General features: G+C 53.5%; 16 protein-coding genes across 16 annotated transcripts; 9 read left to right on the forward strand and 7 right to left on the reverse strand.

Moving 5' to 3' along the window:
* Nucleotides 1–39: 39 nt before the first annotated feature.
* Nucleotides 40–2,139, forward strand: HPODL_02746 (Nucleoporin NUP85; the record flags this gene model as incomplete). The annotated part of the gene is made up of 1 exon (XM_014077062.1): nt 40–2,139. The coding sequence occupies one exon, from the start codon at nt 40–42 to the stop codon at nt 2,137–2,139; it is 2,100 nt and encodes a 699-aa protein (XP_013932537.1).
* Nucleotides 2,140–2,196: 57 nt separating this feature from the next.
* On the forward strand, nt 2,197–2,841 carry HPODL_02747 (Uracil phosphoribosyltransferase; the record flags this gene model as incomplete). Its single annotated transcript, XM_014077063.1, has 1 exon — nt 2,197–2,841. One exon carries the CDS (start codon nt 2,197–2,199, stop codon nt 2,839–2,841), a length of 645 nt encoding a protein of 214 aa, XP_013932538.1.
* Nucleotides 2,842–2,892: 51 nt separating this feature from the next.
* HPODL_02748 (Actin-2) lies at nt 2,893–4,026 on the forward strand (the record flags this gene model as incomplete). Its single annotated transcript, XM_014077064.1, has 1 exon — nt 2,893–4,026. The coding sequence occupies one exon, from the start codon at nt 2,893–2,895 to the stop codon at nt 4,024–4,026; it is 1,134 nt and encodes a 377-aa protein (XP_013932539.1).
* Nucleotides 4,027–4,075: 49 nt separating this feature from the next.
* HPODL_02749 (Forkhead protein sep1) lies at nt 4,076–5,488 on the reverse strand (the record flags this gene model as incomplete). Its single annotated transcript, XM_014077065.1, has 1 exon — nt 4,076–5,488. One exon carries the CDS (start codon nt 5,486–5,488, stop codon nt 4,076–4,078), a length of 1,413 nt encoding a protein of 470 aa, XP_013932540.1.
* Nucleotides 5,489–5,793: 305 nt separating this feature from the next.
* On the reverse strand, nt 5,794–6,411 carry HPODL_02750 (uncharacterized protein; the record flags this gene model as incomplete). Its single annotated transcript, XM_014077066.1, has 1 exon — nt 5,794–6,411. One exon carries the CDS (start codon nt 6,409–6,411, stop codon nt 5,794–5,796), a length of 618 nt encoding a protein of 205 aa, XP_013932541.1.
* A 352-nt stretch (nt 6,412–6,763) lies between these two features.
* On the forward strand, nt 6,764–8,434 carry HPODL_02751 (Protein HOL1; the record flags this gene model as incomplete). Its single annotated transcript, XM_014077067.1, has 1 exon — nt 6,764–8,434. The coding sequence occupies one exon, from the start codon at nt 6,764–6,766 to the stop codon at nt 8,432–8,434; it is 1,671 nt and encodes a 556-aa protein (XP_013932542.1).
* Nucleotides 8,435–8,471: 37 nt separating this feature from the next.
* On the reverse strand, nt 8,472–9,410 carry HPODL_02752 (putative reductase 1; the record flags this gene model as incomplete). Its single annotated transcript, XM_014077068.1, has 1 exon — nt 8,472–9,410. One exon carries the CDS (start codon nt 9,408–9,410, stop codon nt 8,472–8,474), a length of 939 nt encoding a protein of 312 aa, XP_013932543.1.
* A 160-nt stretch (nt 9,411–9,570) lies between these two features.
* On the forward strand, nt 9,571–11,052 carry HPODL_02753 (putative aldehyde dehydrogenase-like protein; the record flags this gene model as incomplete). The annotated part of the gene is made up of 1 exon (XM_014077069.1): nt 9,571–11,052. The coding sequence occupies one exon, from the start codon at nt 9,571–9,573 to the stop codon at nt 11,050–11,052; it is 1,482 nt and encodes a 493-aa protein (XP_013932544.1).
* Nucleotides 11,053–11,436: 384 nt separating this feature from the next.
* Nucleotides 11,437–13,641, reverse strand: HPODL_02754 (uncharacterized protein; the record flags this gene model as incomplete). The annotated part of the gene is made up of 1 exon (XM_014077070.1): nt 11,437–13,641. One exon carries the CDS (start codon nt 13,639–13,641, stop codon nt 11,437–11,439), a length of 2,205 nt encoding a protein of 734 aa, XP_013932545.1.
* Nucleotides 13,642–14,091: 450 nt separating this feature from the next.
* On the forward strand, nt 14,092–16,854 carry HPODL_02755 (PX domain-containing protein; the record flags this gene model as incomplete). Its single annotated transcript, XM_014077071.1, has 1 exon — nt 14,092–16,854. The coding sequence occupies one exon, from the start codon at nt 14,092–14,094 to the stop codon at nt 16,852–16,854; it is 2,763 nt and encodes a 920-aa protein (XP_013932546.1).
* Nucleotides 16,855–16,888: 34 nt separating this feature from the next.
* Nucleotides 16,889–17,389, reverse strand: HPODL_02756 (Component of the TOM (translocase of outer membrane) complex; the record flags this gene model as incomplete). The annotated part of the gene is made up of 1 exon (XM_014077072.1): nt 16,889–17,389. One exon carries the CDS (start codon nt 17,387–17,389, stop codon nt 16,889–16,891), a length of 501 nt encoding a protein of 166 aa, XP_013932547.1.
* Nucleotides 17,390–17,437: 48 nt separating this feature from the next.
* Nucleotides 17,438–17,812, forward strand: HPODL_02757 (uncharacterized protein; the record flags this gene model as incomplete). Its single annotated transcript, XM_014077073.1, has 1 exon — nt 17,438–17,812. The coding sequence occupies one exon, from the start codon at nt 17,438–17,440 to the stop codon at nt 17,810–17,812; it is 375 nt and encodes a 124-aa protein (XP_013932548.1).
* Nucleotides 17,813–17,935: 123 nt separating this feature from the next.
* On the reverse strand, nt 17,936–18,517 carry HPODL_02758 (NADH-ubiquinone oxidoreductase subunit, mitochondrial; the record flags this gene model as incomplete). The annotated part of the gene is made up of 1 exon (XM_014077074.1): nt 17,936–18,517. The coding sequence occupies one exon, from the start codon at nt 18,515–18,517 to the stop codon at nt 17,936–17,938; it is 582 nt and encodes a 193-aa protein (XP_013932549.1).
* Nucleotides 18,518–19,108: 591 nt separating this feature from the next.
* Nucleotides 19,109–20,383, forward strand: HPODL_02759 (Glucan 1,3-beta-glucosidase; the record flags this gene model as incomplete). The annotated part of the gene is made up of 1 exon (XM_014077075.1): nt 19,109–20,383. One exon carries the CDS (start codon nt 19,109–19,111, stop codon nt 20,381–20,383), a length of 1,275 nt encoding a protein of 424 aa, XP_013932550.1.
* A 1,430-nt stretch (nt 20,384–21,813) lies between these two features.
* HPODL_02760 (Multistep regulator of cAMP-PKA signaling) lies at nt 21,814–24,084 on the reverse strand (the record flags this gene model as incomplete). The annotated part of the gene is made up of 1 exon (XM_014077076.1): nt 21,814–24,084. The coding sequence occupies one exon, from the start codon at nt 24,082–24,084 to the stop codon at nt 21,814–21,816; it is 2,271 nt and encodes a 756-aa protein (XP_013932551.1).
* Nucleotides 24,085–24,525: 441 nt separating this feature from the next.
* On the forward strand, nt 24,526–25,836 carry HPODL_02761 (uncharacterized protein; the record flags this gene model as incomplete). Its single annotated transcript, XM_014077077.1, has 1 exon — nt 24,526–25,836. The coding sequence occupies one exon, from the start codon at nt 24,526–24,528 to the stop codon at nt 25,834–25,836; it is 1,311 nt and encodes a 436-aa protein (XP_013932552.1).
* Between the last annotated feature and the right edge of the window lie 50 nt (nt 25,837–25,886).

Raw genomic sequence — 25,886 nt, forward strand, 5'->3', positions numbered from 1 at the left:
AAGGTTTAAAATTTTGATTGTTTATTTAGCTTTTCTACAATGTCACTTCTAAAACCGAATGGCGGGACTCAACTTGCTGAACCGGAGGACTTGGACTTTGAGATTGAAATTGATCCACAGACGCAATTACCAATTACAAAACTTCCTTATGATGATGCACCCATTGCTAAAAGTGATCTCAGCTGGCTGAAGAATGGACGCACTTTGCAATTTTCGCTGGACAAGGCACACGACAATGGAATGCTGTTTTTGGCGTCCCGAGACGAGAACAAGATGGAACCTTTGAACGACCGTGAGCGGAAACTTTATCCATTTGGAATACCTTCAAATATAGACACTTCTGAGGAGTACGTCAAGTTCCTCACCAAAACGTACCGCACTTTTGAGCCGCTACTGACAAACCAAGCATACAAGCATTTCAGTGATGATGACGAAGACATGACATTTGGCGTGTTAAGCAAAATTGAAGAGAATCGGAAAGATAAAAAACAGACGTTACAATCCATTATCACAGCCATGGTGGAAAACCTCAAAAGCTTAATCTCCATTAAGTCCAAGCTTGATCCTAATTTCGAGGAAACTTTCATTTTCAATTATGAGGAGATTCTCAACGTCCTCAACTTACTGAATGCTGTGCATTTCTCCAACAAGGAAGAGAGAATCGCCTTACTTTCTGTTTGGATCAACCGCGCCGATATACAGCCAGACGACGAGCTTTTCGAAGAGGTGATGAGCTTTGAGCACCCTTATAAAAACTTCCTCTTCTGGTCCACGTATATGAAGAAACTTTTGCTCCGTGGGTTTTTCAAAGAGGCTTTGGAAGCGCTGGACAAAAGCAACTGGACCGATTTGAAACACGAAGATGCTAATCTGTTTAACGTCCTGACCGATTTCAAGAACCTTTTGGAGTCCTACGATATGCTCAGGTTCTCTGTCGATTCTAAGGAGTTTCTGATCTGGAAACAAATGATGGTCGAGCTGCGTGAGAGAGTCAAGTCGCTGAGTTTCTCCGAGGCAGGACTGGCTTCAGAGGTGTCTGAACTTATCACGATCATGTCCGGATCTTCAAATAGTATACTAGAGGCCTCCAGTACATGGTATGAAGCACTTTATGCGCACTATCTCTACCAGCTGCCGTCCATGGAGCTCCTCGATGAGTATCTTCAAGTGTCCATTGATAAATACCCGCCTGAAACCACTCAGTCCTGGGAAACCATGTGCATTGAGCTGTTGCAAGGAAAGTTTCTGTCTGTGATCAGCTCGATTGAGTTGCTTGACAAGTCAATTGCCACGTTCGTGGTAGTTCTTATGGCCTCTGCTGGTCTTTTGAAAGGATACTTGTCTGTTGTGTCATTCACAGAGGCATCCCTTATTTCGACAATTGACCAGATGCTGGAGGACTTATCTTTCTCATATTTGACCCATCGCCAATTGTTTCCGATTGGTGTCGGAATCTTGATTCTTATCAACAACTCAAATTCCAGAGAAATCGTTTCTGAGCTTCTTCCCAGATACCACATCACGAGCAATGATGATTTGGAGTGGTGTCTATCGATTTGCGCCAAACTTAAACTGCATCAAACAGCAGTGAAAATATACAAGATCCAGGGTGCAAGACTGGCCTCAGTAGGGTATCTATACGAAGCTCTATACTGTTACACTGAGGCAGGGGACTACACGCGACTGACTAAGCTGGCGTGGGAAATCTTCGAAAAGATACTGGTTGGCGAGCTGGAAGACGAAACTTTGATAACCAAAATTCGGTCCAACGAGATTTCAGAGCCTGCTCTGCGACAAGCACTAAGTCCACTGGCTCTTTTGGACGAGTTTTTACAAAAGAAAGACCAACCGAGTTTTAGAAATCTTTTCCAGCTGCTGAATTTCAAGTATCTGCCGAAACACTACAAGATGTCGCTGGTGGTACTGATAGAGCCGTATTTGGAAAAGAGAGTGCTAAAGACCGAGGAGTTGGTGGAACTTATTAAGGTTCTGAACGGGTTTGAGAAGGAGGCGGACGACGAGACTCTCGCCGCGGCCCAGAAGCTTTGTTCGCGGCAAGTGCCGAATTTCGATCTAAAACAAGAACTTCTTTCGGTACGCAAAAAAATTGGCTACGAGATGAGTTTGAATTTTTTATAGATAAGCGAAAAATTAAACTTCACCGTTTGTTAAAATTTATACACCCAACAATTCATCATGTCGCAATACGAAAATGTCATCATGCTTCCACAGACCAACCAGCTGAAATGTCTCTACACGATCATTCGAGACAGAAATACCCGTAGAGGAGATTTTATCTTTTACTCTGACAGAATCATCCGACTTTTGGTGGAAGAAGGTCTTAATCAGCTGCCGGTCGAGTCCTGCCAAATTCAGACTCCTTTGGGAGTTGCCTACGATGGGCACAAGTTCCAAGGTAAGATCTGTGGTGTTTCCATTATCAGAGCTGGTGAGAGCATGGAGCAGGGTCTTAGAGACTGCTGTCGGTCTGTGAGATTGGGCAAGATTTTGATTCAGAGGGACGAGGAAACGGCCACTCCAAAACTTTTCTACGTCAAGCTTCCAGAAGACATTCCAGAGAGATATGTGTTTTTGCTGGACCCGCTGCTTGCCACAGGTGGCTCTGCGTCAATGGCCGTGGACGTGTTGTTAGAGAAAGGTGTGAAAGAAGAACGGATCTTGTTTCTGAACGTGCTGGCAAGTCCAGAGGGAATCGAAGTGTTCAAGAAGAAGTTCCCGAAAATCAAGGTCATCACCGGAATGATCGACCAGGCTCTGGACGAGAAGAAGTTTGTGGTTCCTGGTCTGGGAGACTTTGGCGATAGATATTACTGTATCTGAATACACTACTAATAATTATTTTTTTATTCAGCATTTATTTACATTTATTTCATGGAGTCCATCTACAACCAGCCGATTGTCATAGACAACGGTTCTGGGACGATCCGTGCTGGCTTTGCGGGTGACGAGAAGCCGAAGATCAACCATTCGAACCTCGTCGGCCGCCCTAAGTACAACAAGATCATGCCATCGGCCATCTCGCAGACAGACACATTTATAGGGTCGCGCGCACAGCAGCTTCGCGGGCTTTTGAAGCTGAAATACCCGCTGTCCAACGGCATTGTCGATGACTGGGAGGCTCTCGAGCTAGTGTGGAGCGACGTGGTGCAGCAATTGGAGGCCAAGACCGACCAGCATCCGCTTTTGGTGAGCGAGCAGCCTTTGAACCCTAGCAAGAATAGAGACCAGCTGGCGGAGCTTGTTTTCGAGACGTTCAATTTTCCTGCGCTGTACGTGGCTATGCCGGCGGTTTTGTCGCTGTACTCCTCGGGAAGGACCACGGGGACGGTGCTGGACTCTGGCGATGGAGTCACCACGGTGGTGCCAATCTACGAGGGGTTTTCGATTCCGGGCACTATCAAACGCCTAAATTTTGGTGGAAGAGACATCACACGGCTTGTACAGAGCGAACTGATGAAGAACGGATACTTTCTATCGACGTCGTCCGAGTTTGAGCTCGTGCGAAGTCTGAAAGAACGGCTGTGTCACGTGAACCCGAAACCGGCGGATCAGCACGCCAAGGGGCCTGCTGTTGGCGAGGAGTGCAAGGAGTTCCCGCTGCCGGACGGCAAGATGGTGCGGGTTGCCGGACAGACGCTGTGGCAGTCAACGGAGCTGTACTTCCAGCCGGAGAAGTTTGGCGTCGAGGAGGTGCCGGTGCACCAGGCAGTGGTGAACTCTGTGCGGAAGACCAACTACGACCTGCGGCCGCGGCTTTTTGAAAACATCATTCTGGCGGGTGGATCGACAATGTTCAGGAACTACGGCGTGCGGCTGCTGGAGGAGATGAAGCTCGAGGACCCTGACTTGCAGCTGAAAATATACGCGTCGCCGGAACGACGCGCAAGTTGTTTCGTCGGCGGGTCGATTTTGGCGAGTCTGAGCGTGTTCAAGCAAATGTGGGTGTCGAAGGCCGAGTACGAGGAGAATCCGCAGCTGGTGCACCAAAACAGCGAAAAACGATAGAATGGAAGATAAATCTAATATACATACGCTACATTACAGGGCCGCAGCCTCAATCGTCATGGTGGATCTTGCAAATGTCGATGCCAAAGATCTCGTTTGCAGAGTACCGCGAAGAGGAGCCGGTCTTGCGTTTTTTGACCGGCCCCAAAGGCGAGCCGTACACGGTGTCCTCCTCTGCTCCGCGGCCGGCGCTGGGCGAGGTGTAGAAATCGTCGAGATACGACGGCGAGGTCCACAGTTTCTTGGTGGCCGACAGGTTGGGCGTCTTGAGCACGCTCGTGGGCGACCGAAACTTCGACAGCAGCAGCTGGTCGTATTGGTATTGCGACTTCTGCAACGTGTTGAGTGAGCTGTTCTGTTTGGGCGTGAGCGGTTCGAGTAAGGGTCCTGTTTCGCCGGACTTGATTGGCGACAGCTCGAGCGTAGACTTACAGCTGAACGAGGACGTGAACGGCAGCGAGCGAGCCGCGAAAATAGGCCCACCGGGTGACTCCTGCAAAAAAGACTGTTCGGGAGACATTTGAGTTTCTTTGAAGACAATATGCTCGCCCGTTGCCGAGGCCTTCCAAGAGGACGACGGGGCCGCGAGCTCCGGAATGGAGCCCAGAAGACCAGCGGGGTGTTGTCGGTCGAAGTCCAGATGGTACGGGTCGGTGTTGGCCCGTTTGAGCGGCAGCTCGGGCGACTGCGGGTGACGGTGCGACGTCTGCGGCGTGTACGATAGCGACTTGGCGGCTGGCTGCGGCTGGGAGTCTCTGGAGCGCTTGAGTTTCCCGGCAGCCATCATTTTCTCGAAATTCTTGATGTGGCAAAACTGGTACTCGTACCCGTCCACAATTTTCCAGAAGTGGCCCTTGCCGTCCTTGGACTTTTCCGTCTTGGCGAACGACTTGTTGAGCGAGAGGTTGTGGCGGATGGAGTTCTGCCAGCCCACCTCGCCCTTTTTGTAGTACTTGAAGTTATCCGAAATCCACTGGTATATTTGCGACAACGTGAGTTTGCGTCCCGGCGCGCGCAGAATGGCCATGCCTATCAGTGAGGCGTACGAAAACGGCGGTTTCTCGTGAGAGTCGAAGATCACAGGCGGCATGTCTTCTGGGTCGGGTATCTCGATGTTCTGCGGGCCCTTGAGCCGTCTGGTCTTGTTTGCGGCGCGGCTTTTTGCAGCACCCTCGGGCTGGGCAAACTTGGGCGGCGGCGGCGGAGACGAGTGCAGCTTGCGTTTTCTGGAGTAGCCAGGCTCCTCGTAGTCGTCGTCGTCGAAATCGTCGTCATCGGCGCCGCGGGTCACTTGTGGCGACGAAAACTCTGGCGATAGCAGGCCGTTTGTACGGAGGGTGGAGCGCGTGTCATGCGATTTGACGGGGCCGTCCCTGACAACCGAGTGCGGAGGCGTTTTCAGCTCGAAGGACTTGTTGATGGGACTGATGATCGTTGCTGGCGGCAAAAGCTCCTGTTTCATCGTGAAAGAGCTGTTGGCTAAGGAACGGGGAAAGACCAGGTGGATTTTAAAGGGAAATAATTTTGTGTCCGGACGCGTTCGCGGCGTGTATTGTTTTCCTGTTGCCGTTTGCGACTCACAATAGCAATCGGGACGCGGTGCGAGGTGTGGCGTGTTTCATATTACAGGAGAACATACAACAAGCGTGCGGTCTGCCGGCTACAGGTCACTAACGCACACTATTGTCCGCTTGGGGAACGCGCGCATTGTTCCGGGGGCCGAGACTCTGCTGTCAGAACGTTCTTGAAATAACTACATACATATAGTTAATCCAGCAGGCTCTCCAAAATTTCCACAATTTTCTCCGGCTCCGTCGAGCTCTCGATGCTGCCCACAACAATGCCGTCGACAAAAACGGTCGGCGTCACGTGCACGCCCACCGTGCGGTGGTATCTGGTGAAATACTTGATGTCCTTTTGCAGCTGGTTCTGGCCGCCCTCCGGGACGGCGACCTGCTCCCACAGCTTCTCAGTGTCGACGCTGTCGAGATGCTGTGCGGCAAGGTCGATCGCCGTAGCCAGAACCTGTTTCTTGGTCTTCTCGTACGAAAGAGAGTCCGTCATGATGTTGTCCCAGAGCACGCCGGAAAACTTCCAGAACTGGTCCGGGTACACCTTGGCGACGGCCAGAGCAACCTCATGGTACGCGCCGGAGCCGACATAGTGCCATGGCTGGATCACGTTCATGAAAACAAAGCTGAACTTGTCCAAAAGATTCTTTTTCTCCAGCAAGGGAATAACTTCGCCGGTGATTTTGCGGAATAGCTTGCCCGAGAAGGGACAATTGTAGTCCAGGTACAGCTGGACGGTGTGCTTGAGGCCGCTAGAGAGGCCAGCAGAACCGTTGTAGACGTGAGACTTGGCGTATCTAGGAGCAATTGCCATTGTGGCGGAGGAGAAGAAGTAGAATAATCGATTTATTTATTTGCTACGCTGTGCAGAGGTGTGGCGTCCCGGGCACCGATGCCCGTCACAAACGGAAAAGCCTGATATGCTCTGCATAGACAGAATAAGGCACACCAACCTTCCTGCAGTCGCTGCCTGCCACCACCGCCAAACTTCCGCATTTTCCCCAGAGATCCTTCGCACCGTATCTGGTCAACGCGCAGACCGCTTTATCTAGCCGCGCTGTTGGCATGTCCTCGCGGAAAAAACGTGGTCGTGCACGGCTCGAGAAAAAAATTGATGTCTATAAGATAAGTGAATTTCAATCTTTCCGTTTAGATCTTGCGCAGCGATGGACCAGTACAGCGACAAGTACCATCCGGACTTTGTCCCGGGCACGATCAACATCTTAGTCCACCAGATAGACCACGGCCGGGTCACTGTGGCGGACCAGTCGTCCACTGTCAAGACAACCAAGGACGGCATTGTTCTGCATCCACAGCCGTCAGACTCGCCCAACGACCCGCTCAACTGGGGGTTCTGGACCAAGGCGTACCAGTTTGCGCTTTTGGCGTTTATCACTGGTTTCACGGCGGCCACGTCGAACGACGCTGGCTCGACGCAGGACTCTCTGAACGAGCTGTACGGCATTTCGTACGACTCGATGAACACCGGTGCTGGTGTGCTGTTTGCGTCGATCGGGTTGACCACCGTCTTTCTAGGGCCCGCCTCGTCGCTCTACGGCCGCAAAATCAGCTACGTGATCTGTATAGTGCTCGGTCTCGTTGGCGCGGTGTGGTTTGCTCTGTCCAAAAACACCAGCGACACCATCTGGTCGCAACTGTTTGTTGGGGCGTCTGAGGCCTGCGCAGAGGCCCAGGTGCAGCTCTCGCTGTCGGACATGTATTTTTCGCACCAGCTCGGTGGTGTCCTGACCGTCTACATCCTGGCTACCTCTGTCGGGACGTATCTTGGACCCTTGATTGCTGGTTTTGTTGTCCAATATACCACGTTCCGGTGGGTGGGCTGGATCGCTGTGATCATCTCGGGCGTGCTGCTGGCAGTGATGTTTCTGACCCAGTACGAAACGTATTTCGACAGACACCGCTACATAGGGCAGATCGACTCGAGCGAGAAACGCGACAAACTGGACGAAAAAATTGCCGACTCGCACTCTGGCGACCGCTCCGACGTAATCGAGGTGGCCGGTGTGTACGGCACAGGCGCGGGCGAGCCGCGGCTGCCGTACTGGAAACGCGTGCAGCTGATCACGCCGTCGGCATCGCTTGTCGGGCTCGGCGCCAAGCAGTACCTGCAGCGGCTCGTGCTCATGCTGCGAGTGTTCTGGTTCCCGCCCGTGCTGCTGTCGGGGCTGCTTTGGGGGCTGCAGGACGCTTTTCTCACGTTCTACCTCACCACGGAGGACGATCTGTACTACGACGAGCCGTGGAGCTACTCCGATACCGGCGTTGCGCTGATGAATCTGCCATGCGTTATCGGAGCGCTGATCGGGTGTCTGTACGCGGGCTACTTCTCTGACTGGTTTGTGATCTGGAAGGCCAAACGCAACGGCGGAATTCAGGAGGCCGAGTTCCGGCTCTGGTTTTTGTTCCCGGCAGCCATTATCTCGCCGCTCGGCCTGCTGCTCTTCGGCCTCGGCACAGACAGACTCTGGAGCTGGAAGATCACCTACACCGTCGGACTGGGCTTCATCGGGTTCGGTTTCGCCACGGCTGGCGACATCGCCATGGGATATCTCATGGACGCGTACCCAGAAATGATTCTCGAGGGCATGTTGGGCGTGGCGTTCATCAACAACATGATCGGGTGCATTTTCACGTTTGCGTGCTCGCCGCTGATTGCCGCGCTCGGCACGGTCCGCACGTACATTATGCTGGCCATCATCGACTTCGGCACGTTCGCATTCATCATCCCGTTCCTGCTGTACGGAAAACAAATGAGACGCTGGACAAAGAAGTACTACCTCAGCTACGTGGAGCTGCGCGACGCAGAAAGAAACTAGGATCCAGTTACGTAATCAATTATTTTATATCCTCAGACTAAAAGTTGTCTTCCTCGTCGTTGTAGACGGGAACACCCCAGTCTGCGTTGAGAATTCTTCTACCCTTGGTCTTGTAGAGTGCCGAGATGGCGTCGGCGGTCTCGTCATCGAGGTCGACGACCTTGATGTTGGCCTCGATCCGCGACGGAGTCACGCTCTTTGGCAGCACGACAGTGTCTCTGTGTAGTGCCCACGAGATAAGCAGACAGGCTGGAGAAATGCCCTTCTTGTCGGCGAGTGCAATAATGTCCTCGTCCTTAAGTAGCGGCGACCCAGCACTGCCCAGCGGCGAGTACGCCTCCACAACAATGCCTTTCTGCTTGCAGTACTCGAGCAGCTGGTGGCGCGGGTAAAATGGGTGCATTTCAACCTGGTTGGCTGCAGGAACGACCTTGGTGGTTGGCGCAGCCAGCAACTTCTCCAAATTTGTCTTGGACATGTTGGACACGCCCACGGCCCGGGCCTTGTCCTTAGGCAGCTGTTGCACCAGTTCCCACGTCTTGACGAAGTCCCAATCTTTGTCGTTGTGGAACTTTTCTGGATTGTTAGGATCCTTCGGGAACCATTGATCCTTGGCGTCTGGCGAAGGTTTAACAAAGGGAACAGGCCAGTGCACCAGGTACAGGTCGACGTAATCCATGCCTAGTCTCTCCAACGAGCCATTCAGAGCAGCCAATGGGTCTCTGTGGTTGGTGTTCCAGAGCTTGGTAGTGATAAACAGCGATTCTCTAGGAACCCCCGAATCTTTGATGGCTCTGCCCACGTCCGCCTCGTTGCGGTACACATGAGCTGTGTCGATATGTCTGTAGCCTGCCTTTAATGCGGCCAAAACAGAAGTGTATGTGTCCTCCGGAGACGATTGCCAGCATCCAAGGGCAACTGAAGGGATTGAGGCGCCAGTGTTGAGCTTTTGAGTCTTTGTGCAAATAGAAGCCATTATAATTTATTTGTGCTAGAAATTTGCCTGGCGAAAAAAAATCGCGGGACAAAGACGATAACGATTGCTGTGGTGTCTGTCCCAATGAGGCAACTCTAATCACCCCAGAAAACATTTAAATAATAATTATTTGAATAATTATTGTATTTTTCAATTTCCCATGTCGTTATTCCAGGAGATCGAACTGCCGACTGGCCACAAATACCAACAACCTCTGGGGCTCTTCATCAACAATGAGTGGGTTGCCACAGACACCACCCTCGAAACCATCAATCCGGCCACCGAACAGGTCATCACCAAAGTGTACGCTGCCGGCGAGAAAGAGGTCGACGCGACCGTCGCTGCCGCCAGAGGCGTCTACCAGAGCTGGCTGCAGGTGCCGGGCGAGGAGCGGGCGCTCAAGATGCTGAAACTCGCCGATATCCTCGAGCAAAACGCGGAGCTGGTCGCCGCTGTCGAGGCATTGGACTCGGGCAAGCCGCTGCACAGCAACGCCCGTGCAGACATCGACGGCGTGGTGGAGTATCTGCGGTACTGTGCCGGCTGGGCCGACAAGATCCACGGCAAGACAATCCCCCTCAGCAACAACCGACTCGCCATCACCAGAAGGTACCCATTGGTGGTGGGCCAGATCGTGCCGTGGAACTATCCGCTCTCGATGTCTGGCTGGAAATTCTGTCCAGCATTGGCGTGCGGGTGTCCATTGGTGATCAAGTCGAGCGAGCTGACGCCGCTGTCGTTGCTGCTGTTTGCTCAGTACGTCAAAGAGGCCGGATTTCCGCCAGGCGTGTTCAACGTGCTTTCCGGGCTGGGCTCTGTTGCCGGCCAAAGACTTGCCGAGCACCCGGACCTGGACAAGGTGGCGTTCACGGGATCGACAGCCACGGGCGCCAAGGTGATGCAGAGCGCGGCAGCGAACCTCAAGAACGTGTCGCTCGAGTGTGGCGGCAAGTCGCCGCTCGTGGTGTTCGACGATGCCGACCTTGAGCAAGCGGCCAAGTGGGCCTCGTTTGGCGTCATGTACAACTCGGGCCAGAACTGCACGGCCAACTCGCGCGTGCTTGTCCAGGACACTGTGTACGAGCGGTTTTTGGAGCTGTTCAAGAAGCAGATCCTCGAGGACTGGAAAGTCGGCGACCCGTTCGACGAAAACGCCACACTGGGGCCTGTGATTTCCAAGGCCCAGTACGACAAAATCCAGCGGTACATTGAGTCGGGCAAGAAAGAAGGCGCGAGACTCGTCCTGGGCAACGAGCCGACCGGCCAGAGCACGGGCTATTTTATTCCGCCAACAGTGTTTGCCGACTGCAACCAGAACATGACTATTGTCAGAGAAGAGATTTTCGGGCCGGTCGTGGCGGTGGCCAAGTTCTCGTCTGAACAGGAGGCCGTCAAAAACGCCAACGACACAATCTACGGTCTCGCTGCGATGGTGTTCTCCAAAGATTTCCACAGAGCACATCGCGTGGCCGAGCAGCTCGAGGCTGGCTCCGTGTACATCAACTCGTCAAACGACGAGAGCTGCAGGGTGCCGTTTGGCGGGTTCAAGATGTCCGGTATCGGCAGAGAGCTCGGCGAAAGCGGCATCGACCTCTACACGCAGTCCAAGAGCATCTACTTGAACATTGGCAACAAGCTGTAGTGGCTGTGCAAGAAAAAATATATATCAAAAAATATATATTTCTAGTGAATATTTTCTTTATGTCTCGCCATCAGCTCGATTTGGTGCTATGTCTCAAACAGCCCGGCACGGCAGTCGGCCGGCTGTGCGAGAAATGCGACGGCAAGTGCCCCGCGTGCGACTCTTTCGTCAACGCGGCACGCCCGGCACGCATCTGCGACGACTGCGCGTTCGGGTCTGCTCGTGAAAAATGCATCATCTGCGGCCTCCCTGGCATCAGCGACGCATACTACTGCCGCGAGTGCGTCATGCTCGAGCGCGACAGAGACGGGTGTCCGAAAGTCGTCAATATCGGGTCCTCGCGCTCAGACATGTTTTTCGAGCGCAAAAGACTGGGCAGGTGAATTACTCCTGCAGAATGTCGATTGCCGTGACAAACTCCTCGTCCTCGGACTCAGAGTGCTGCTGTTCCAGCTGCTCGTATGCGCACTCGAAAATGTGCCGGAACAGCGAGTTTCGCGAAAGCTCGAACCACGTCCATTCGATCTTCACGGCAAACAGCTTCACGCCCGAGTGGAGCGTTTCTCGCGTCTTGGCCTGGAACGGCGTCAGCAGCGAAACCCTTCTGATCATAAGGAAGAAGTCCTGCAGCGATTTGGTCGACGCCTCGATCGCCTGGTTCAGTTTCTCGAGCCGCTCCGCAGCCGTCAAGATTCGCAGATTGATCACCTCGCCGATCGACGCGTCGGTGAACGGCAGGTCCAGCTTCTCGATCGGCAGGTTCACCGGGTCCAGCGCAGAGAGACAGTTGATCGAGTTAATCCACGAAACCAGCTCATACTGGTTGTCCACCATGTACACGTCTTTGGAGTGTTTCCCATAGATGTAGAAGGTGCAGTGTTGCAGCTGCGACGATTGGCTATCGTTGACGAGGCTGTCGAAATACAGGTTTCTGCGCATCCGCACGGCAAACGCGCCGTTCGGGATCGTGAAGCTCGGCTCGGGCGACTCCAGGATCGGCGTGTTGCTTGTCTTTTCCTCCAGAACAATCGTTTTCTCGCGTTTGGAGTTCATCACGTACTTCATCTTGAACAGCGAGACGTTCTTGAAGAAAAACAGCCCCACCGACGTGAGAACGCAGAAATACCGTTTCCAGGACTTGTAGTTCGACAGGAGTTTTGTTTCCTGCCGCGTCAGCATGCCAATTTTAAATATTCGCGTAATGAGATACTCCTCGCCAGTGGCTTCGCAATCGTAGTTGATCACCTCTGTCCTGCTCCCCAGCAAGAAGGCGGCCTTACTTTTCGCAACTTTGAGCAGCATCGAGCAATGGCTTCCTTTTAATGTGTTCAGAAGGTTACCCAGCAGACGTTCGTCCAGATACTGCTCATCTGGCACGATTTGCGACCGGATGATGTCGTCTGGGTCATATTCGGCCGTGCTGAGCAGAAATGGATTCTTGAAGTCAAACGGTACGTCCATCTTGAGCTCGCTCGCATTGTGGTTGATAATGTACTCGTACGGGTCGATCGACACGCTGCTCCAACGGAACGTGCTGCTTCTTTTCCTTGTCATAATGACTGGTGCTGCGGTGGACGCAGTACCATTCAAAAAGCTCCCAGACGGATATGGCAATGGCGTCTTATTGACGAGGCTCTCCAAAATTCTATCGCTCTGGTCTTTGGTGATGTTGGTGAACGGCGTGTACGTGACGTTGTCGTAGTAATATTCCAGTACCGCTTTTATGCTGATTTTCGAGAGCTCGCCGTTTTTGCCCCAGTCCTCGTTCTGCTCGAGCGTGGCTAGCAGATTGTCGACAAACTCGTACTTGGCCATTTTCTTCTTGTTGTTCTGGTTGAACCTGTCTGTGTGCAGCATGATCAGCGAGTACGTCAAGATGTAGCAATAGTCCTCGTTTATCCCGGCGTCCTGATGTTGCGCACAGTAATGGCGGCTAAACTCGTAGATGACTCTGTCTATCTGCTGAGTCTCCTTGGGCAGCTCGTTGATCATGAGAAACTTGCGCAGAGACAAGTCTAGTGGTTCTTGGGAAAAGTCGAAGTAGCGTGCTAGAAACTCTCGCATACACTGCTTGAAGAACTCCGACTCATTGGAAAGCAACAAACTTGCTATGTTGGTGACAGGATAGTTCTCGAGCAACCGGTCAAGGTACTGCGCTGGCGTTTCAGAGTCCTCAACGGTGAGCAGCTCAGCCAGACCCTGTTCCACAAACTCTTCCAGCCTGCTGGACGAGGTGGTTCTCGATGTGGGTGCGCGCCGTCTCATGAAGCCTGTGAGCGAATTGAGGATTCCCGGACTCAACTCGCGCCTCTCCTCGTCCAAAGCATTGAGCGTCTTCGACCGCTGTCTGGAGATCTTGTTGGAGTCAGGCGAGTCTGTTGTTGTGTCGGTGCGGCCGCTCGGGACGCTGGAAGGCTCCTTATCTTCAGATCCGTCGTTCATCGAGTGCGACCGCCGGTATGAGGGCCTCGAAACCGTGAGAATCATCTCGTTCTCGTCGTCAGGGTCCGGGGCGAGCGTGAATTTGACGTTGGACGGCGTGGCGGGCTTGGACGAGGATTCCGACGAACTGGAGGGCGCGTCCAGCATAAGAATGGATTTTGTGCGCTGTTTGATCCGCGACAGCTGGCCATTGCTCTTGTCTGAAATAAGCGAGCTGCTGGATTCTAGACGGAGTTCCAGGGACGACGATTCGGAGGCCAAAGACCGCAGCGGAGGCGCCGACACGGCTCCTGATGGCTGATTGTCGCCGGTCGGCGTGTCCGGCGATTTCAGGGACGACGACGAGAACCGGCGCGGTAGAAGCCACGAAGCCGGTCGTTCGCGCGACCGTGCGCGCACCACGGGCTTGATTTTCGACTTTAGAGACCCCCATGAGCTTTTCCTCGACCGTGAGTCCGGTGTCGGGCAGCTGTCGGCCGTGGCCGCAAACGTGATTGTTTTCTTTTCATCACTCATGGAGTGTCATTAGTTTAAACAAGATGAAAATAATTCGAATTATTTAATTTTTTTATTAATAATTATAATTCTCTAGGGTCCATGAGTGCCCTTGGTTCTGCGCCAGCATTATCTGCTGCTGAGGAGCATTTTCTGAAGAAGGAATTGATCAACTTGGAGCTCACCGAGGAGATCAACAGACTCTCGCCAACGTACACAGATGCGTACGGTCTGCGCCGGTTTGGCCCGCCTTTCAAGATGTACGATCCTCGCAGCCCGCCTGCGATGGACCGCGAGCGGCTCGAGGCAGCCACAAACGGGTGTGTGGCCCAATTCGACGCCGAATTTCCTCTTCTGCGCTTCATGTTCACCGAATACCTCGTCACGTTCCCGTTTATCAAAATGCATCTGGAAAGACTGGAGAACAAGAACGAGCTATGGGACAGAGTGCAGGTTTTTTGGGAGATGTGGCGAACAAAGAAGATCAGTAACAGTAACGACCGGGGCGAGCTCAGCAAGCGCAAGCTGGCGGTGCACAAGCTTCAGTCGCTGCTGCTGACGTTGTTCAACTCTGCTATTCTTTGTCGCGGCGACGAAGAGTATTTTAGAACGAGCGAGCACAGAAACACGTACAAGAAAATGAATAAGCTGACGGCCGGCGAGCTGACGCTAGATCAGCGTGAAGACGAGAACTACGTGAATGGGCTGCTGATTAATGTTGTTGGCGTGGCTGCTGCCAAGGAAATGAAGGCCCGCTATTTTTTGGGCTCGAGCGAGTCGAAATATTATAATTTCATCATTAGAGTGCGCACGCAGGACGGCAAAGAATGGCACGTGAAACGACGGTACTCGCAGTTTGCAGAGTTCGACAGGACGCTTGGAAAAGTTTTTCCTGGCACAGACCTGCCTATCTTGCCTCCAAAGACCAAGGCCAAGGTGAGTCTATCGTCTGCGGCAGAAACAGAGCAGTTGGCGCAGGGCACGGACGCCGTGGACGTGGCGAAGCTGGAAGAGCTGTTTATGAGCGCGCTGCGGCGCACAGTCAGCGAGGAACACGCCGACGAGGGCGACAACGAGCACGAGTTCCCGCGTGAGAGTCTGCGCGTGGCTCTGCGCGGCTACCTGCAGTCGCTGGCGACTCTGCAGCCGGTCTGCAAGAGCGACGAGTTTCTGGAGTTTATTTCGGCAAACCCTGTCGAGCTGACTGCCGAAGAACAGAATGACATTGAGCAGCGACGCCAGCTGGACTTCTACACCGTTTTGCAACATTACAAGTTCCAGCAGGAGACGCTTCGTGCTGTGAGCCAGCTGGAGACAGAAATGGAGGAGCTCAAGGCGGTTCTGTATTCTGAAGGTTTTGCGTACATTTTCAAGCAGCTGGAGACGAAGAGCACGTCCAGCGAGCTGTCCAAGCCGCTCAGGTCGCTCGTCCAGCTCGTACAGATCGAGATTGCGTCGACAATATACGAGCTGTTTGTCGGCAGTGACAGCTCGCGCGAAACGCTGGGCCTGGTGAAACGTCTGCATCGGCTGTTTCCGTACGGGTTGGTGGCTACGATTCTGCGATTCACCAACCCGATGCAAATTGTCAAGAAATTGATCGACCTGTTCACGTTCCAGATGCCTGTTGGGTTTGGACGCAAAAGCCGGTCGCTGTTGCAGGTGATTTTTGCTGGAGTTCTGAACGACGATCTGAAAAAATGCGACAGAGAGCTGGCAGAGCTGCACAGAGCAGTGCTGCGCAAGGGCGAAAAATACGCCGCGTTGCTGGACAAGATCGACGCGTATTTTGCCGCGTCGGACGAGACGGTGCTGCAGGTTAAGAAGACCGCGCAGAAAAGCGGACTGGGCATTTTCCCAGCGCTATTGCTGAACAACAACGACCTGACGCCAAAGCTGGACGAGTCGGTTCTGCTGGAGGTGCTGGACACGGTGAAAAAGTCCAAGACCGACAAAAATACAGCCTTCGTCCTGCTGCACTCATACTTCAAAGCGAGCCTGCGCCGACTCGACAAAGTCTCGCTCAAGGAGCTGTGGGACGAGCCGGAGCTGATCGACCTGATCAAGGAGCTGCTAGCAATCTTCTTCCAGCCGCTGATCCGGTTATTCAAAAGCGCACAAATCCATTTGTACATCCCTGTGGTGCAACGGTACATGAACGAGTTGATCCAGCTGGCAGAGTACTTCCAAAACGAGCACTTCTCACCAAACGTGGTGGCCAGCTTCATGGGGCTCCAGGAAAAATACCAGGAGGCGGTGTACGGGTTTATGCACAGGCTGTATTTGAGCGACATGGAGCAGCAGGAGGGTCTGTTTGCCGGGTTTCTGGGCTGGTTCAACCGGTTTGTGTCGTTTCTGCGGTTTGTGAGGGATGGACATGAGGAGCTGGTGCTGGATCTGAGCTCGCTGGGCGCCGATGAGGGCGTGAGGAAGGAAATACGGGCCATTATTGCGGAAATCGAGGAAAAACGGCGCAAGTACGAGCAGCTGGCGCAGCAGCAGCCGCAGACGACGCGCACGCAGGTGGACACGAACTGGGAGAAGGTGAAGACCAAGATGCTGGGGCTTGCAGGCGACACGGCAGACCTGGAACGGCTGGGCGAGTACGTTGGAGTGAGCAGCGAGGATCTGATGGAGCTGAACAGCGCGTTGGACGCAGAGGAGCCGGTGGACGGGATTTTCCACGAGATGGACACAGCTGCGTTTCTGCGCGCGGTGCAGCAGGTGAGCGTGAGCGACGAGGAGTTTCGCAAGAACGACGAGACGGGACAGTACAGGTGGGGCCACATAGCCGGGCTGGAAAGCCGGTTCCGGCCGCAGCTTGTGGCTGTGCTCACGGCGTGGAGAAAACTGGCATCTGAGTAGATTGGTACTTATATATAAACAAGCAGGAACGGATCTAGTCCTGGTCGAGCGACGGAATGCTGTCTTGGAGAACGTTCATCACGCTTGCTGGAGGCTGGATGGCGGTGAGCATCATGATCAGTTCATAGATGTGTTCTGGAATGGTTCTTTGGTAGATATCCAAGATTCCGGTTGGGTTAGGGTAGACAGCCAGGCCTTTGTAGAAGTGGATGGCAGCCTCGATGTCCTTGCCCTCGAGAGCGCTCATCTGCTCGCCGATGGTGACCTGGGTCATGAAGAATTTTTCCTTCTCGGCGGCGTCCTTAGGCAGCGGCTCCTCTGCGAGCGACTGGTTGAGTTTCTCCTTGAGAGCTTCCAGTTTCTGCTTTTTGTCGGCCTCGGCCTCCTGCTTGGCCTTTTTGGCTGCTCTTTTCTTGTTCTTGACAATTTTCTTTCTAAACTCAGGGTTGTTTCTTCTGGCGTAGTCGAAGTAGATGCAGTAGCCGACGGCGGCGGTGGCGACTGCCAAGACGGAGTATCCAAGAGCTCTAGACATGAGAAATAAAGTAGGAAAAAAAAAAAAAAATCGAAAAAAATTTACGTAATGGGTGTGGGCAAGAGAACGAGTTTGCGGGCCAAGCTGGAGAAACGGGTCAAGAGCGGCGGCGTGGCGAAGACCGTTGAGCGTGTGGAGAAGCGCAAGGATGACTCGCTGGTCTCAAAGTCGGCTCTGCGCCGGCGCAAGCGCAAGATGAAAGAGCAGCTGAAACCAAAGCTGGAGGACCTCGCCCAGGCGCTCGAAGAGGTGCCGGCGACAGCACCACAGCCGAAACGCGACCACACGCCGAATCCGCACAAGCGTGGGGCGAAGATCGTGGAAAAGGTGGAAATTCAGCGGTTTGGAGCCGTGCTGAAGGACGAGCAGTTCAGAAAAAGCCCGTTCGACGCCCTCAAACGGGTTATCGCAAATAACAGTTAGCAACAACGGGTAGAATATAGTCAGCTGTGGGTTATGTACGATAAAATACGGAGTTATGAATAAATAGAATGGTGGAACGGGGTCACCCAGTCTCCCAATAAATAGCCGCTGTCAGTACGCCCCCTAGTACGCCCGGTACCACATGCGGTGTGTCTGGTGGGCCATGATCTTCTTCTGCAGCCGGAAAATGCCGTACATCAGAGCCTCCGACGACGGAGGACACCCCGGCACGTAGATGTCGACAGGCACTATGCGGTCCACACCTCTCACCACGCTGTAGCTGTAATGGTAGTAGCCGCCGCCGTTCGCACAGCTGCCCATAGAAATCACCCATCTTGGGTACGGCATCTGGTCGTACACCTGGCGAAGAGCCGGCGCCATCTTGTTTGTCACGGTGCCGGCCACAATCATCACGTCCGATTGCCGTGGAGACGCACGAAAAATGATTCCCAGACGATCCTGGTCGTACCGTGGCGCGGAAACGTGCATCATCTCGACGGCACAGCAGGCCAGGCCGAAAGTTGCTGGCCAGAAGGAGCTTTTTCTTGCCCAATTTTTGAGCTTGTCGAAAGAGGTAAAAGCGTAGTCCAAAGAGTTCGACAGGGGCAGTTCGGAAAGCACAGGACGGTCGACCTCGAGCTGCGGCTTGGCCCGCAAAACAGAGGTTGAAAACCTGGCCACTTGTGCTGGTCTGATTAGCTTCATATAAATGAGGGGAAACAGAGAAGTTTGATTACGAAATCATCTGAGTAATGGAGAGGGAAAAAAATGGGCTGAGATAAGCAAAGCGAATATCGACGCCAGTTTGCGTCGTAGTCCGTCTGCCTCATGACAGCCCGTAAACAGTGCAGATCCTGAGGTGGAGAGTAGTGCAGTGCCAACTTAAGGTTTGTGATGAAGTATCCGAAAGTGGAAAAGTAATGGCTTTTGCCCAGCTAGTCCAGAATTCCTGTGTTTGGTAAAATGTAAATAGTCGTAATTAGATATCCGTTTTGGGGAGGTATCACTGGTGCGCAAATTAGTAGCGTCGAAAGCTCTTTAATGGAGCAAACAGGAATCCGGACAACAAGCAGGGGCCCCAACAATGTTCCGAAGCCCCTGTGAACGGTGCGCATTTCAACTGGCTATAGGTGTGTGGCAAAAATTTTAGACTTCTTGAATTAGGGCTTCTGCACCTGCGAAATCCGGATTTGCGTTCCTTTTATGCAGCTATGCTAAAGGTTTTACGAAATTCCCCCTTGTTCTAGATCCAATATAAAAGGCATGTTATTTCCCGCTCTTCATTTACCCAAAGCAATGAAGTTCTCGTCTTTTTCTCTCATTGCCAGTTCACTTCTTTCGCTCGTGGCTGCCGCTCCGGTCACCCTTCTTAAGAGAGACAGCCGTTGGGATTACGCAAACGACAAGATCTACGGTGTCAACATCGGAGGATGGCTCGTTCTCGAACCTTTCATCACGCCTTCCTTGTTCGAGGCAGTCTCCTCAGACGTGCCTGTGGACGAGTACCACTACACTGAGGCTCTGGGAAAAGAAGAGGCCGAAAAACGTCTCCAGGAACACTGGTCCACGTGGATTAGAGAGGAGGACTTTAAGGGTATGGCAAATGTCGGTCTTAATTTCGTGAGAATCCCGATCGGATACTGGGCGTTCCAGCTTGCAGAGGGAGATCCTTATGTGCAGGGCCAGCAGGAGTATTTGGACAAGGCATTAGAATGGTGTGCAAAATATGGACTAAAGGCTTGGGTCGACTTGCACGGTGCCCCAGGCTCCCAAAACGGCTTTGATAACTCAGGAAAGAGAGGAGAGATCGGCTGGCAGAACACCACGGGCTATGTGGACCTCACACTCCAGGTGTTGGACCAGATAGCCTCGAAATACGGAGGTTCCAACTATTCTGACGTGATCATCGGCATCGAGCTCTTGAACGAGCCACTGGGCTCCAACCTCGACTTCGACCAACTCGTCGACTTCTACAACAAGGGTTACCAACTGGTCAGAGATAACGGAAACGCGCCTGTTATCATCCACGATGCATACCTTGCGGACCACACTTTCGACAACGTGCTCAATACCGAACAGGACCCAAACATTTGGGAGGTGATTGTTGACCACCACCACTATCAGGTGTTTGACCAAGGATCTTTAAGCCAGTCCATTGACGAGCACGTTTCGACGGCCTGCGGCTGGGGCCAGTCCGAAAACACCGAGTACCATTACAGTTTATGCGGAGAGTGGACTGCAGCTTTAACGGATTGTGCAAAATGGCTAAACGGAGCAGGCAGAGGTGCCAGATATGATGCCACTTTCGGTGGAGGAAACTACATTGGATCTTGTGATCAGCTCTACACAGCCAACTACGACTACTTCACTCCGGAAGTGATTTCGAACTATAGACGTTATGTGGAGGCACAGATGGATTCGTTCCTATATGGAAAGAATGCAGGATGGGTGTTCTGGTGTTGGAAGACCGAAAACACCATCGAATGGGACATGCAGAGGCTCCTTGGTTTAGGCATCATCCCACAACCTCTCGACGACAGACAATATCCAAACCAATGTGGATTTGATTAGCGAGGTTGCGTAAATTTCTCACGAAAAATATATATTTGTACATTATCAACAATAAGAGTAAGAGTTATGACATATTAATTTTTGAGACTAGGCTGAAACGCGATCGCGCCTCAAGAAACGCCTTTAAATTCCGGACGTACCCCCTTTCGGATATTTTGACTTGCGTCACCTCATGCAGCATGTGTAATAATTATAGATTTAATATTGTCGCGTCGATTTGCGTCGATTAGACCCAAAAAAATATTAAAAAATCATACTAATCTTTAGACATTATGAACCCTCCTGATCTGTGTCCGATATGTTTGGACGATCTTCCCCATCCGGACCAGGTCATCGTGCGGGAAACCAGATCCGCGCAACATCTTGCCCGCACAGTACCCTGCCACCACTATTACCATGGATTTTGCATCAATGAATGGGCTCAGAAGGCAAATTCGTGCCCACAGTGTCGGGCAACTTTTACTGACATTGAGCTCATTTCTGACCATAGTGTGTACCAGTCTACCGCAGTGCCAGACAGAAAACAGACTCCAGAGCCCTTCGAGCCGGTTGTGGAGAACACATCTCTGCACCAGCACTCCCACCTAGATAACCAGCTATGCTGTCTGTGCGACCGATCGGGCACGGGGGCGTTCGCGATCTGTCGCGAGTGCTCGAGCGGCTACCATACGGCGTGTTTGGGGATACTTGAAGGCGCGCAATTCCACTGTCCTGTGTGCGATTCATTGCAGGACGCGGGCAGCGTGATCCCGTCTCGTGGGGGCAGACGGGGGCAGAATTTTTTGCAAAGCGTGCGACGTCAGATCAGAAACGGCCGTCAGCGGCAATTGGGGGTGTATGTGTCCAGAGACGAGCCCGACTATGTTGCTCTTGTGGATGAGCAACGGCGGCAACAGACGGTCACGACGGAGGACATTGCGTGGCGGGCGCTGGATGCGCTGCGTGGGGGTAAAAAAACGGGCGTTGTGGATGCCACCAACACAGGCGGCGTTGAGAAGTTCAAGCGGCCGAAACGGGCGTCACGCAAGCGACAGCTTTCTACTGCAGCGCTGGCAGAGCATAACAAGTTGTTGGGCGACCGTGTGCGCGAAGAGACGCCATTTGTGCTGAGCTTCACGCCGAAATCGCTAATCCAGGCTCTTTTGCTACGACCAAAGCTGAAAAGGCTAGGATTGTCTGCTACCAAGTATACACAGGTGAATAAGGCGGTGTCGCGCCACCTATACGGGCTTGTTTCCGGCCGTGTGGAGTACGTTGTTTGGCTGAACAAGGTTGCAGAGTTAGTGGAGCGCGAGGGCGTGGAGAAACGACGATATGCCGAATTTGTGCAGCGTCTGAATGAGCCGGACAGGCAGGTAGCGCGGCAGATGGCTGAGGAGTACGCTGTGCCGGTGGACGAGATGGTTGCACGACTGCTTCGTAACGAGTAATTAGAATTTCATGAGCGACGATAATATTTCGAAAACCCCACCCAACGAGTGGTCCTGCTGCTCGTCCGGTAGCAGCAGGTGGTTGTTATCGACGATACGCGCGTCTCCACCCCCACACATCACCACCTTTGAGTCGAACTGTAATGCCTGCACGTGAACGTTGATGATGAAATGGCCCGTCACAAGGTTCTTCTTGGCATTGTAGAGCCGTGTTTCTGCGTGTTTCCACTGCCGCGTGGCAAAGTTGAGCACAAAGAAATCGTATACCTCGCGGTTGATTCCAGGCCCCACTTTCTCGCTGATCGCATCAAACGCCCTTTCGGCGATGTCTAAGTACTGTTTTGCAGCGTCTCCACTATACCGAATGGCAAGCAGCTTGTCGTCAAGCTGGTACCCACGCAATCCCCCGATCACCATGAGTTGTTGCCCGTCGCTAGCCGATGCGTGGCCACACAGTTTAAGGGGCCTGTTATCGGACTGTTTAACTGTCAGCACGCTCGTCCAGGTTTCGGTATTGAGATCGAACCACCACATGTCACTCAACACCTCCACTTTCGAGTACAGGTGTTCCGACCCGTCGTCGGCCACCACTTTTACGTGGACGATGCTGGATCCACCAAACACCACAAGCGAGCTCGACCGAACTGCGCGCGATGAAAATTGTGCCGCCGCAGCGCTCGGTGACGACCGCGGCGTCTCCTCCGTGGACGACGGGGTCCTGCTCCGCATTCGGCCCTCGTATTGGAAAAATTGGCGCATGTTGGCTCTTTCTGTCGCCGACAAGGGTGACGAGGCGCGCAGCTGGGCCTGCAGCGACGGAGTGGGCGACGGCGACTGTGCCTCGTCCTGCAACCCGGTGAAATAGCGGTACTTTTTCGGCTTGGGTTGGCTGATGTGGGCATGCTGGTCCGCCAACTCACCCTCCACCATTTGCTCGAGGTCGGCCGTCTGCACAACATCCATGCTAAAGAAACCGCGCGGCTTGGGCCACTGCGCGTCTGTTCCGTGGCGGAACAGACCCTGGATGACTTGCCGTTTTTCCTGGCCTAATGGCTCTCCCCTTGCGTTGTAGCTGAAACTAAACCTGTCGTTGAGGATGTCAAAGTTCCCCACAAGTGAGCAGATCATTTCCGTGGAGAACTCGAGCTGGAAGCCCCGCGCAGAAGGGTCCGTTGTGTTGCTTGCCGAAAGCTCGCACTTCCACAGGTCGTTGAGTGCCACGAGCCGGTTTGTGTGCTCTTCGAGTTTGTAGCCGCCCATAACGAAGACGACGGCGGGGCGCGAATATCGCGAGCACGAGCCAATGGTGTGATCGTGGGAGGGGCCAGAGTGGAGGCTGTCATCGTCGTTCGGTGAATTGTTCTGTTCGATGGTGATACCTTGGATTTGATGGCCGAAACGTGGAATATAGTGGGGCAAAATAGTGGAGATGGAGGAGCTGAGGATGGCCTCGAGCTGAGTAAAGACCTGCGTGCGGACATCGAACATCCACATAGCCGTTTGTGGGTCGAGCGTCCTGGTGATATGGACGTGGCCATCGCGCTTCTCTACGTGGGTGTGCAATTCAAACCCTGCGTGGAGCATGAAATGGTACGCGCTGATCTGCTGCAAGCCAGAGCACAGCAGCGGCGGCGGCGTCTTGATGCAATCGAGCTCGCACGTCTTGAGCAGCGTGCTTGTCTCCGAGTTGTACGTGTACACGTTTTTATTGGGCCGCAAAGCGAGCGACGTGAGTTTGGCCTTGCTAAGTGGGGCAGGCAGCTCGTAGTCGAAGTGCATGTGGATGTTGGCTGCCGGGATGGAAAAGTCGTCAGTGAGCTCTCGCAGGTACATTTCGTACTCTGCGTCCGGCATGAGCTCGAGCCCGCCAAAAAGACAGATCCGGTGTCCCATGCGCACGAGCGAATGGTGGATAAGGTGGGGGACACCGTCGCCGGCGAGCAGGTCGGGGAAGGTCACGAGGTTGCTTGTCTCCAATGGACGCTCCGTGGCCGGCTGATTGGGGCTGTCGGCGGTCAATTCCTGCAAATTCACCTGTGCCGAGTATATGCGATGCTCTTTGTAGTATCTGGCCGTGGCCGAATCTGAGTACGGCTCGAACAAAAGACCGTCAGTGTTGAGCTTGTCGTAGTACTGGTAATACTGCTGGTGGCGCGCGCTCGTGCGGAACTTTGGTCGGTCATATTTTCGTGCGAGGTGGAACTCTTCATACCGGGGCATTTGCACTGGCGGCACCACGAATGCTGGGGCGTGTGCCAGGTACGAGTCCATAGTAAATAATTGCTAAAAAATTTGTGCGCAGCCAGAATTGAACGTGGGCGGGGGAAGGGAAAAAAACAACGAGGGCTTACAAGACACCAAGTAGCCACACAGTCTTGTTAACGTGGATGTACAGTTTCTGAGGCCGGAGTTTTCTGGCTAGCAAAAAAAAATGGTAAGATCTCTTTGTAAAGCGTGTCATCCTTATGCAGGGGCCATGCTAATCTTCTCTGTATTTTTTCGATTGACCAAATGTCCCGAAGGACGGAGATTAGTGTGGAGGGAGGTATACATGGAGTGAATCACCAGAAGACCCCCCGGCCACCGGCTTCCTAGTCGGCTTCTCACCTATCTGTCCACCCACACTTCCTGCAACCCCCACAGAACATGTCCTTTTTCTTTCTGTCCCTCCAATCATTTTCTCTAAAATATTGATTTAAATATTTTTCTCTCATGTCTTCTCCCTCAGAAGTGCTCCAACAAAACGCCACGGCCGGGGTCAATCTCAAGGCCGTCACCGTCACCGGCGGCGAGCAATTCTCAGACAACTTCTTCAACAAACTGCTATCACCGTTGCTCTCCTCCGCCGACCTCACCGTCGGCCAGCTCAACAGCAGGTGTCAGTCGGCCCTCGAAAACCTCGCCCTCACAGACTGTTTCGACAGTGTCGCGGCCAAGGTGGAGCCCGCCACGCAGGACCCGCAGAGCCCGCTCTGTCTGACGGCGAAATTCGACCTTGTCCCAGCAAAATTGGCCCACACCACCGTCGGCAGTGTCTACACCCCAGAGGGTAACCAATTGATGCTCAATTACATCAACAACAACACGTTCGGCAATGCGGAGCTGCTACAGGTGTCGTCTCTGGCCGGACTCGTGCCAGAGTCGCCCGTGCGGCTGCTCAACGTGCTGTACAAGGCTCCCATGGTGGACACGTCGCTGAAACTGTTTGCGGACGGGTTTGTGTCGAACGCAAACGACGCACGCTTCCAGTCGGAGCAGCAATGGGTCGGCTCGGGAACGCTGGGCGTGGAGAAACTGAAGCTGTTCAGGAACTTCACCACTGCCTTCTCGGCAGCCATCTCGCTCGTCAAGAGAACGACGCTGCGTGTCAGCGACGGTGCCAGCGACGAGATCAAAACCTACGCGGGCGACCATTTCAAAGAGTCGGTGCTGCTTTCCGTCGCATGCGATAGGCTCACGTACCTGCCTGCGTCCAAAAACGCTCTCCCCCTTAACGGGTTCCACTGGAGCCTGAAAAACGAGCTCACGGGCCTCTCCAACACCAGCCCAGAAAAATTCGTCAAATTCGAGTCGTCGCTGCAGCTCATCAAGTCGGTCTTCAAAAACAGCCTCACGCTGGACTGCCAGCTCGCGGCGGGCCACATCGTCAACCTTACCGGCTCCAAAACCATCCATTACCACGACAAGTTCTATCTCGACGTGTTGGGCTCCAAAACGCTCGGCTACCCAAGTCTCAGCGAGACCCGGTTTGGCGGCACGTCCTATGTTAGTGGCAACCTCAGACTGCTCTCCAGACTGCTCTTTGTCGACCCTGCGTACCCGCTGCGACTGTACGTCGACCTCAACGGCGGCCAGGTGGCCTCCGACCCGGCACAGCTGCTCAGCTGGCGCTCTGGCGCCGCGTTGGGCCTCACCTACAAAGTCGGCTCCGTGGCCCACTGCAACGTCTACTACGAGCTGCCGATCGCCGGCCGCGACCGCTCCGGCCTCGGCTTCAACGTGGCTCTCTACGGCGACTACTAGCGCTCAAAACATTCGGGTCTAGATTCTCTAGCATACTATAGACAAGACAA

The sequence above is a fragment of the Ogataea parapolymorpha genome, chromosome VII, assembly GCF_000187245.1.
Source record: "Ogataea parapolymorpha DL-1 chromosome VII, whole genome shotgun sequence".
NCBI classification, from domain to species: Eukaryota; Fungi; Ascomycota; class Pichiomycetes; order Pichiales; family Pichiaceae; genus Ogataea; species Ogataea parapolymorpha.